This window comes from Diuraphis noxia, unplaced genomic scaffold (assembly GCF_037042655.1).
Source record: "Diuraphis noxia isolate RWA-SAM2 unplaced genomic scaffold, SU_Dnox_SAM2 contig0001, whole genome shotgun sequence".
NCBI classification, from domain to species: domain Eukaryota; kingdom Metazoa; phylum Arthropoda; class Insecta; order Hemiptera; family Aphididae; genus Diuraphis; species Diuraphis noxia.
This window is the reverse complement of record NW_028301711.1, coordinates 28344213-28356409: the sequence shown is the minus strand read 5'-3', so window position 1 is coordinate 28356409 and position 12197 is coordinate 28344213. Positions and strand designations below refer to the sequence as shown.

The window sequence follows — 12197 nt, the reverse complement described above, 5'->3', positions numbered from 1 at the left end:
TTTAGGTACTCATAAATTTGATTTTCTATAGCTCTTCCTTTGATTTTGGCTAAATTATTCCTTTGGAAATGGTTGATAATTTAGTGACGGTTTCTGCCTGAGTTTCCATAAGGGTACTTAACAACAAATTTCGGTGGATGAGCCCTAGTAAACTGGGCGTTATATGTTCTATGGAAACTTTCAGCCTCGTTTGTAGCTAAAACATGAACACAACTGACATTTCAGTATAAATACGTATAGACATACAATGCGAGATCATAGTTTAGGTATATTGGTATATGTAAGGGAATTTAGGCAACGTTGCTTAGAAGCAAAAATAATTAATCGTATACCTAAAAAGGTACCGTTGATAAGGACCACGCGTAATATCCTATAGCAGCCTTACAAAGAGATGTTCAGTACGTGTCTTATAAGTAACATCATTGAAGTACAAATACGATCCAAGGGATATTTTCAATACATTGATGGAACAAAATTTGTAATAATACATGTTTCATAGCAACAGCTCAGAAACGTTAGTGGTACAAATTATTGCACAATGGATACAGGTTTGTTTAATAAAACCTAGATTTCTAAATGCTTTTACACACATGGTTTCGATGTGCCATTTAAAACTCAAGTCAGATGACTAAATTATATAGAGATCTATGACCCCATTTACAACATTAATTTTAATGCCAGCTTGGTTATTATGATAGTCAAAGTTTGGGCGTTTGTGATGGAGTTATATTTGCATACATTTATTCATATTTAAATGTAATCAATTATCTGAACACCATGTGGAAAATCAATCAAGGTGTTGTTGTAAAATATATTTATATATCGTCAGGAATAACAGGAATTGACTGTGTTTAAATACTTTATTTATATCATTTATGAACACTAAAAATAAGAAAGGCGATAAAAGACCTAGAATCACACCATACGACACTGAAAGTGGTTTAGATTTAAAGTTTCAACATTAAGAATTGTTATTACTTGAATGCATTCTAATAGTTAAGATGACAGCCAGAATAATATGTTATCATGTACGCCTATATTATTTAGTTTGTGAATTAAGATTTTATGTTTTGCCAAATCAAATACTTTTTTTTGTCAGCATAGTAAACTTGGCTTCCGTTAGATACAGAATTGACTAAGTGTGAATAAAGAACATTTAAATAAATATCCACAGATTTTTATATTCTAAAACCCCGTTGATTATCAAAAACAAAAAAAAAAAAACATTGGTAGATAATTTTTGCTCAACTAGTTTTTTAAATAATTTTGGTAATGAACTTATGTAGCTTAATGACTAGTCGATATTTGGAAAATTCGGCTTTGATTCCAAATTTCTAAATTGGAATGTTGAAACTTTGTTTCCACATTTTCCGAAATATGGCTGAATTCTGATAATAGAAATAATTTGTGAATAGAAATTTTTAATGCATAAAGACATTCATAAATAGAGAAGTGGTGAGAACCTAACCTAACGCACGCAGTCGCCGGTTCAAATCTCGGTCACGGGTGGCATCGCTCTTTGGACATTTCGCGGTGTCTGGAGAGAGTGGCCGCCGGCCCCCAACCGTGCATGGCAGAAACCCACGTATTAAAACCTACAGTACCTTCCCCTACAGTTCCCCAGGCTAATGACCTCAGTTGTCGAAGCCCTAGCCCTAAAAAAAAAAAACATGATCATTACCTAAGGAATATAAACCATTAAAAATTTCACTAGAAGATAAATCACAATCAAAAATGTTTGTTTCATTATTTTCAAGATTATCTGATCGAAGAATACATTTTTAAGGTATGGTGTATAATGAAAAAAAATAGTCGTTAAACATATATGAAATTTTGACGGGGTTACAGAAATTTATAGTACTATAATTTATAAGACTGGAGAGAACTTTAGTTTAATCCCTATTTCCTTTCAATTTTAAATTAATATAATTTCAATATCTATGTATCATATTATTATACTTTTAGTTAGAATTAAAATTATTTAGTTTAAATTTTTGAAACTCATAAAATATTATTTTGATGAATTTTTAAATATTTTTAACTAATTAAAAAAGTGCATTTGTAATAAATAACTAAACACTATAAACATAAGTAAAATATTATATTTTTGTTTTATTTTCTAACACAGGAGACGACTTGATTACACCTGTCTATGTACCTCCAACAGTTGTACCACCACCATCATTAGTAACTGAAGTCCCTGGAGCGTGCGATGACGAAGAAACCGATTGTATTACGGGTTCTGGATTTGGACCTACGTCTTCTACTGACGATTCAGCCACTACCATAAAAAGTATACATTTTATTTATTTATTAATAAAATTGCTGTATATCATAATTTATTTGTTTAACAGAATTAGTGATCATAAATAGATGGATAAAAAAAATTAAGAAATCATCTATAACGTAAAAACAAATTTTATAATATTTAATCGCATGCTATTTAAATATTACAATAATACTATATATATGGTATATATATATATGTTTACCAACATTTTTCTAGAATAAAATAATATTTTATTTATGAATTATATTAGTGGTATAAAATATGAATTTCTAAATGATAAAACTAAAACATTTTTTTTTTTTATTTAACCTCTTTCCTTATACCGAGACTACACTTGGCTTGTCTGTGCTGGTGGATAAACTAATCATAAATCATATTATTTGAAACGTATTTACAGAAAAAGTGTACATACGAATGTCGCAGTCACCGACATATTATCTTATAATAAACGATAGTATATTAAATATTAGTCTAATTATACATCTTATGATGTATGGCAAATAATACTGTGCGCATATTATTATAACAATCTTGATATCGTTTGTTTTAGGCTCAAATCCGGTGATGACGACTTTCAACGGCGTTACCAACTGGACGAGCTCATCGGTTAACCGATCCACAGGGGTGGAAAAACAGTTAACAAACAAGACAGGTGTTGTAGCTACAGTGAGTTCCACGGTCCCGTCTACCAATCAAACGAATCCGTACTGGTCGTCAGTTGCCACGACCACCGCGACAAAAACAGCAACGCGCTACAGGGTTCCCGGTATCGCGGTAACCACGACCGCGACCACGGTGAAGAATACGAGCAATTTGGATGGTGTATCGTCATCTAGAGGCCATGAAAAATCAACCAGCGCAGGAATCGGAACTGTAGACATTACCACAAGCACTACCAGCACCTCGACGCACTCGACATTCTTCGACAGCGACAAGCAGACGAACGTGAATTCGGGTGGCGGTGGTTATGAATATGGTGGTGGTAACCGTTATGGTGGTGGTTACGATGAACGTGACGGCGAGACGATGATGACCACGCCAAACGTGGTGTTCAGCGGCGATCATTTCCCGCCGGCGGCCAAACCAACACCACCCAAGCACGCCGAGCCACCGATCAACACGAAGGCAGCCGAAAGCACAGCTTTTGTAGTGCTAGTCACGGCCGCCACGCTCATCATCATCGTGCTCATCATACTCCTCGTGCTCAAAGTCAAGTACAGGACCGACACGAACAGGTATTGCAATTAAAACGAAATATTAACACAATACAATATTATGTGGTAGGGTACATAGTAAAACAGGTTTAACTTTAATCAAACATTAAATATTGGAGTACCCTGCTGTATTGTTGAAAAAAACTGTATGGAGTTATTGGAAATGGGGTGTGCGCATTTGGATTAAGATTGCAGAGAACAAACACGTTCCACTGAATTAAATAGTATATTTGCAAAATCGTACAACTAAACAATTTTTAGATTATTGTTTTTAAATAATGTTTGTTCCTTAATTTAGAAACCTTTTAGATATCTTGATATATATTTATGAAAAAATGAATATAACTTTTTTTTATTGATCATATTAAGCTTAATAGCCATGGTCATTAGTTGTTTGTAGGGGGAAATGGTAGGTTTGAAACACGTGTTGTATATCTGGCAAGGATTAGTTGCTAAAAACCCGGATGGTCAACCATACGAGAGATAGCAACAATGGTCTGTGCGCATACTCAGAGTGTTCCCACAGTTGAGCGTACGACCGAGCCACACGAAGGCACTGAATATAAATAATTATGAGTATACATATTGAGGAATGTGTTCATTTATACATTTGACCAGTGCACAATATACCTTAATAGGTTCATAATTGTACATAATTGTATGTTGGGTAGTATGTAATACATTAAATCATTCTCACTTTTTTATTCAAGAAGATGTTAGTGATATAGTACCTATTTATCTTTTCATTTTTACCTACGTGCAACACACCAAATTGTCGTTCTGCAGAATCAAAGTTATATCATCAGCTTTAGTATATTATTGACTGAATTGGCCAACTATTAAACATAAAGTTAAGAACACTATTTGTATTAATTGTTTGTTTGTGTTTTAACAACATTTTTATTTTTATACCAGTTATATTTCCAGAAAGTGTTTCATTTTTCTAAACCATTGAACTCAAATATGATATTATACATATTGCATGTTGGTCAGAAATATAAAATTAATAGTACGCTGACATAATTGTATGTAAATCTGGAAAGTCTGGTGAAAAATAAAAGAGCATCGGACATATTTAAGATCAACGAAATAGCATAATCAGAATAAAAATCCCCAACTTACCGGATAACGTATTACGTGGAGTTCAAATTTTAATCAGATACCTGACACATAACACGTGGCATTATTAATTTTTATACAACTTACAGCCTGGTATTATTATCATCCTGCATTATCGATCTAAATTATTATGAACTATTCCGTACATTGTATTACTTTCTAATTTATATTATAAATACTACTCTCTAGCTGATGCCATGCACTTCATTACCCGTTAAAAATGTATTTTATAAAAAAGTTATATTTTTATTTTATTGGATAGATGACGCCACTAGTTAATTCTGCCTCTTGGATCTATGTCGAAGAGCTTATAAATAAAGATATTAATAACAATAATACATTTATAGTAATTAAAAACACAGATGGCTTCACTGCTTACTAACTGCTGAGTCCTGCAAATGCCCTTTGTGTTGAAATGAAACGACGAACGTTTTCGGTAAAATTGTTGTGGGAAAGAGAGGTCCAACCAGCACTATTTTATCAGGGTATAGACGCTGTGTGTAATGGCAAAATCTGGTGACTGTGGCCTTGAACACGGTCTTTAGGAAGGCGTGGCATGCATTATCACTTAAATAAATCATATCATTATTATCACACAAAAAGAGACAGAACTGATATAGTGTTTTGTAATGCCCATTGGCCATATTTGCGTTGTTTGGTTGTTTCCGTTTTTATAATTCCGTAACTAAGAGGGATACACGTTGCTAACATTCCATCAGATTACGAATACGGTACAATATCTAATACTTCAACCGTAGGGATACAGTAACCTGATCAGCTGATCGAGTGTCTATTCTATAATGGTCTGTGATTTTATGCAGCAAACTCCTATAGTATATATATATATTATTTATAGGTACAAAATCGAAATGCCCAAAGCTTACGGCGCGCCCATCGAACAGGGCTCGGACAGGGGTGGCTTATGTCACCAGCAGCAGCACAATCTCCATCACCAACAGCAAGCCAACCTTCTGTCACCGGGCAACTATCCGTCGTCGGCGCAATCGTCGCCAACGTACGCGCATAACAACTTCAGGCCCCACAGTGGCGGAAGTGGCGTCGGTGGCATCGTCGGAGTGAGCAACAAGCCCAAGAAGAGACAGGACGTCAAAGAGTGGTACGTGTGAGGCGGTCAGGCGTACACATGCCGTACGCTCACCGCCGTTCCCATACGGCACTGCTCGGAAAACAATAATGATAATAATACTCCCAAATATTATTATACATACGACCTACTATTATGTATATAAGTGTACGATAATGTTATCATTTAGGTACCTACTTTATATTATTATTATTGTGTAATTTGTAAGTGTACATAATAGTAGGTATAGTGGAATATGTAGCAGATGTAATGATGTAAATATTTTATTTCGTAAGTCCCGACGTACGGAAACTGATTGTATTTGCATTGTTAGCGATAGCAGCACGTGGTATCTATATAATATTATGTGTACCACTTACAACCATACTATTATACCACGCGCATTATAAACACGTAGGTAGGTACCTACTTACCGTAAACTTTACCCGCTAACTAGTTGCCTACTAAAAAAATATATTGTTTGTGGAATATGATAATATAATATTTATTATATTCATCACTAACTATGTATTTGTGTTATGGGTGTTAATGGGTATTGTAACTATTTACGCGGAGATCGAAAAAAAAAAATCCGTCGATCACGTCAAAAATCGTCTGCAAGACCAAATTATAACGGTTACTAGGTACCTACCGACGGGATTTTGTTGTTTTTTAAATATTTAAAATTTTTAAAATTATTTGCTTGGCCGTACGATTGGATAAAATTAAACATATTATTTTAATTAATATTAGATGCGTGTAATTTTTAAGTTATTTGTATTGTATCTGTTTTTCACTTATTACTATTTGTGTCATTATTCTTCCATCAGTTCCATCATCCACGATGTACATATATTGTGTACCTACTAATCGATTAAATTGTATATGTATTATTATGACTAGGGTTAAAATGTTTATGGCCTTAATAGCACTAAAAAAATATTTTAATATAATTAAATATTAATATTAGAATATTAGAATATTAGAATCTCTGGTATGATCTACTCCTAAAAAATTGAAACATTATATAAAAAAGGCGTTATTCAATCATAATACAATACATATTATTATACATTTTTAACAGCTCTCAAGGTACCTAAGCCATACACATTAAACGTTCGTGCAGCTGCGTAAGTTCTACTTACCTACGGCTTATAATGGGCATTTTCGATGGATGTATGCCTGAAAATGTATCACATGCTTGAGTATTTTTTTAATTTTTTGATTTTTTGATATCTAAAACTTAAAAAAAATATTTACAATGTACACAATTTTTTTCAAAAAACAACCTATGATATAAAAACAATTCCATAAAATAAACTTAGTAAAAATGTAAAAAATTCATCTATTACTAAAAATATACAAAGTAAAATATAATTTAACTATTTCTGTCATACCAAACAGATTTATGATGTTTAAACTGAAATTTGTATGACTAAAAGAAAAAAATTTAAAAGTCATAAACAATTTAACCCTAATTTGTTACGACCTATGCGACGTGCTGAGAAAGTTCAATTTTACTATTCGACTTTATGGAATTATCAGTATAACAACGCACTGATTTCCTACTAACCATTTTTATATTTCCTCAGTTTTACTACTAGCATTAGATATACCATATTATTATATATTTAAATTATATTTACGCGTATTCTTCATTACAAATCCATAAATAGTGATTTCGATAAATTATTTTTCGATTTTACGTTTCAAAGATGAGACAATAATCATTACTTTGATGGGTAATTGGCATCATTCATTTACAAAACGTTATACATTATTTATAATAACAGGAACTAGCAAATACAATTACAATTATTAAAGTCAGCAAAATTCCAGATATTTATATCACAATAATTTACAAGTAACAGTTGTGTTCAGTTACTTGGAGTTGGAACTATGGCTACCCGTGGCGATTTCTTTGTCTTTGCTTTTTCTCATTTTCCTTGATACCCATTATTAGCGAAATGTACTGCTCTATTGCATACCAATTTTTCCAGCTATAAAGCATAGCATATAAGGTGCGACCTAAGGATAATTATGCGATGAAATAAATCACGCATGCGCATATAGAATCGAACACCTAAATCAGAGACTTGTCGCTAATATCGGCTTCAAAATAATACGCTGTAGCTCCATCCATAGTATATGATCTAAGAGTGAAACAGTAACTTCAAATTCACAACACTACCGTAATTAAATAATACCTTCCTACGATTTTATAATTTTTAAGGGCATTATCTGTAATTTACTCTATATATATTATGATTAAAATTTAATTTAATATTTATAACCTATACCTTTTATAAATTTAACCTGTCACGTCATCTCAAATTGGTTGTTTCTTTATCTGCCTTTTTAAATGTTCTCATAATATTGTTTCTATATTATCTTGTTTGATTTTAATAAATATGACATGTATACGGTATCATGTATGTAATATCTCAGGATTTCAGAAAGTTGACCTAGGAAATATGTACCTAAATATTCAATATTCCTAAAAGTTAGCCCAAAGAGTAGTAATCAACAAAAAGTATAATAGGTATATTTTGAAACTTTCAAATTTTTTTTCTATTTTCAACATTTTCAAAAAAAGTGTTTTTTTGAAGATAAATGGGTCTTTGTTCGATTCTAGATGATTATCCATATTGCAATTTAAAATAAACAAAAGACCTCTAAAAATAAATAGGTAGGGAACAAATATTTTAAATCATCGTGTTAGGTATTTATTGTATCCGATGGTAGCCTATGACATGATAAATAATAATATGTTAATAATAAATAGGTACTATAGTGATATTATAATAATATATTAGATATTTGAAAAGCATTAAAGCTTAGTTTTCTCAAACACTATAATATCTAAATTGTCATTTAGTGTTACGTAATTAGTCGAAAATATTGACTTAAAAATTTAGAAATTCTCGTGCATAGACCACCTCCGCTTTTTTTATTTACAATATATCAATTTAAAATAATCATCGTGGCCTATGTTTTATTAAACTCTTATAATAACTACCTTATTAAGTAACCAGTTAATACTAAATTACATAAATCAATAGGTATAGGAGTATTATATTCCAGTCCCTAATTAACGAATTTACGAAAAAAAATATTAGTTATCATCCTTGAACTAAGCTACCTATGAAATGTAATGTGTCGTATAGTTTTAATTATTTATTATATTGGTTTTTATTATTATTGATTAGAGATTACCAACCTTATGTATGGAATCAATTGTGAGGATATAATAGGTATTGTTACTTAATTGGTGGAATAGAAAATGCACTAACCAACTAATGTCGTTGATAAAAAACAATGTTATATTCTTGTTCCATGTACCTAAAATGTAAAAATATTAAGAATACCTATAAGAAAGTTTTAAAAAAAACTAGATTGTTCGTTATATAGTAGAGTTTTTGTACAGACAAAATTGTTAATCTATGACGTGCTATAAATAAAATATCTATAATATCTACTAATAGTTCTAATTCTAATCAACATATTATCATGTTATTTATACGCAATAATAGTTTTGTTAGCTAACTTATTGTAGATAATTGACTAGATAGGAAAATGTATTATTCATTTACTATGTAAATACATTTAAAATGTAGTTCCCAAAATCTAAGCTCAAAATTGATCGCGAAGCGACAATTTTATTTTATATTTATAGCTTAAACAACTTATTTTCCTAAGTACCTATTTTATATTGGTATTTTAATAGAATATAAACGACGATAATAATTAAATTTAATACCAAGTAATATCTTTTTATTAATCAATAACAATATTATTTATACTAACTTATATGATAACCAAAACGAACGTCTTCGTGCACTTTAATGAAGCATCGTCTGAAATAGCATTAATTTTTTATTAACCTAATTTTATATAATAATAAAATAATTGTTTAAAGTATGTATTTAATTGATAAATTTAATTTCACACAAGTATTTACATTTTACTATCATGATCAATGTAGTAATGTACACTTGATTACTTAGTAATATATAAGATATTTTAATACAAACTTTAATCTATTGACAAAATGTGAATTTTTAGAACAATTGAATTCCATTCAAATATATTTGTATACTTTCTACCTATTTCCATTTTATAGACGTGTATTATTTTAAATATTAAACCATTTCTATTACTTTTGTGTATTCCAAAAATATATACATTTTGTCAAATTTTTACATCAACATGACATCATTATTTAATGGTTCAGATGTATCGTATTTGTGTTGAAATAATTATAATCAATTAGGTGAAACTTTCTATTTGAAATAATTATATGTTTTTTATCAATCATTTATTTAATACTAAATTTTAACTAAAAAGAATTTTTTTATTTATTTTGTGGTTTTATTATTGTATAGGTACACTACTATTATACATTCAAAAAATTGAAATTAATAATTTTTAATAATGAGTTACAATACATTTTGAAACAACTATAAAATAACCCATGGGTCTCGATCTATTTAAATATTTTTAATACATTGCATTGTATACATTTATTATGCATACCTTATTGTGAAAATGGGTATGTTCAATAATCAAACAATGCGTGTCTTTAAAATAATTTTAATGATAAAAAGTATTTTACTTATTTTATTCTTCCGAATCATATCGTATTTGTAATTTTATAACTATTAAAAAAAAAAAAAAAAAAAAAAAACCAATAAAGCTTAAATCATCAGTGAATTTAATTTAATTAAATTGCTTGTTTATAAATTAAAACTATCAAAATTATTATTATATGAATAATGAATATAAGGAAAATTGAAAATATGATAGGATATTTGCTTTCATAATAATTTTTTCTGTTAAATTAAATAGTGTTAGTTTTTTTTCTCAATATTTTGTTTAATTATATTATTATGATGTTGTATGTCCATTCCATATTAATGGTATAACAGAACCAAGTCCTCCTCCTATTCCAAAAATAAATAAACAAAAATCCTCTTTTATTATCAACTTTTTAAAAACAATTTAAAATGTAACCTGCAAATGATACGTTAAATCTATCATCAACTAAATAAATAAAAATAAATGTTATCAGTTAGACAGATTTTAGGTTTGGCCCTATCTTATAGAAATACACGCAGTTATTAGTTGTAAGATTCCTGTATTTAAGTAAATTTAATATATCCGACAGTTCTACTTACTTAAAATATGGGATATACCTATGCCCACAACAGTACCTATCTCTTAACATTTCAAAAAATTCTAAGACTCCTAATATTCGAAACCCATATTTATTTAACCAGAATGATTTTTTTTTTTCTAAACCTTCGAATATAAATTCCGAGTTAATTTGGTGATCGGTACCTATTATAATTGTTAATTGTTATCAAAAAAATGTCATTAGATATAATATCTATTTATAAGTATTTTTTACAGTTATAGTTAGGTAAATGTAAATAATTTAAAATTTAAACTTATTATTAAAATTAATAACTATTATTTCGAAATTCTTATTATTAACGATGAACCGATTGTATTTATTTTTCAATTTTACATAATTATTATAATACCTACGTATAATATCTGTTATTTAATGTTGAAAAAATTAAAACTGAATGGACCCACCCTTGTTTTTTTTTATAGATTAATAATCGAAATTCACTAATTAGTAATAACCTCTATGTATCAATAACAAGACATAGGTAGGTAGGTACCTACCTACATATTATATAATATCGTATAAGACAATTATTATTGTGTTTATTTTCTACGTACCAACATAAGTGCAAAATTGTATTGAATTCTATACAATTATTTCAAATGTTGTTTTTTTTTTTAATGTTAATATATCTATATTAATCTTAAGCTTAATTTGTATTTGGTGTGTGTAGTAATGGAACGAAAGCAATAAAACAGCACATCTCTTGAATACTGGTTCTATAATATATACCTATTATACATTATAGGTACGACTTTCAGTTATAAAACTACCAATAATGAGATAGTAAATTAAATTATTTTAAATATTGAATTTTATTTAAGTATTAAAAGTTGATTCAATACTACATTCAACCGTGAAATATGCTGAACTTGACTTTTTCACCTATTAACTGTTAAAAATATAATTTGTGTTTTTATTAGAAAAATGCTTTTGTATTTGTAATTTGTATTATTGATAAAATATCAGTATGATTTTTAAATGTTGACATTTATGTTGTTAAAAGTCTATACCAATAAAAATGTTGATTAGTTATATCTTAGAAATGTGATATACTTAATTAAATTATTGTATTCAATTTCCGTGGAAGCCATTGTTTAGTGAATTAATTAGCTGTTCGAGGTTTTCTTAACTACAGTAATAGTTAACTACCTGCCAAATACTTTAGGTAGGTATATAAATTGATTCTTTATGGGTAAGTTCTGGTGTACTTAAATAAAATATTTAATCACTGAATGATACAATTTATTAATTAATATGATAAATTATTAATCATTGTTGTATTGATTTCAATGA

At 29.2% G+C, this 12197-nt stretch overlaps 1 protein-coding gene across 1 annotated transcript in view; it reads left to right on the top strand.

Annotated features, from left to right (window-relative positions):
• The window catches only part of Nrx-1 (Neurexin 1), a 265980-nt gene extending 254033 nt beyond the window's left edge, over positions 1-11947 (top strand). Inside the window, exons 24-26 of the mRNA XM_089219748.1 lie at positions 2129-2293; positions 2841-3525; positions 5480-11947. Of these exons, the coding sequence (XP_089075874.1) occupies positions 2129-2293; positions 2841-3525; positions 5480-5750 (1121 nt within the window). The 3' untranslated portion in view covers positions 5751-11947. The remainder of the gene's footprint in view (positions 1-2128; positions 2294-2840; positions 3526-5479) is intronic.
• The last annotated feature ends 250 nt before the right edge of the window (positions 11948-12197 follow it).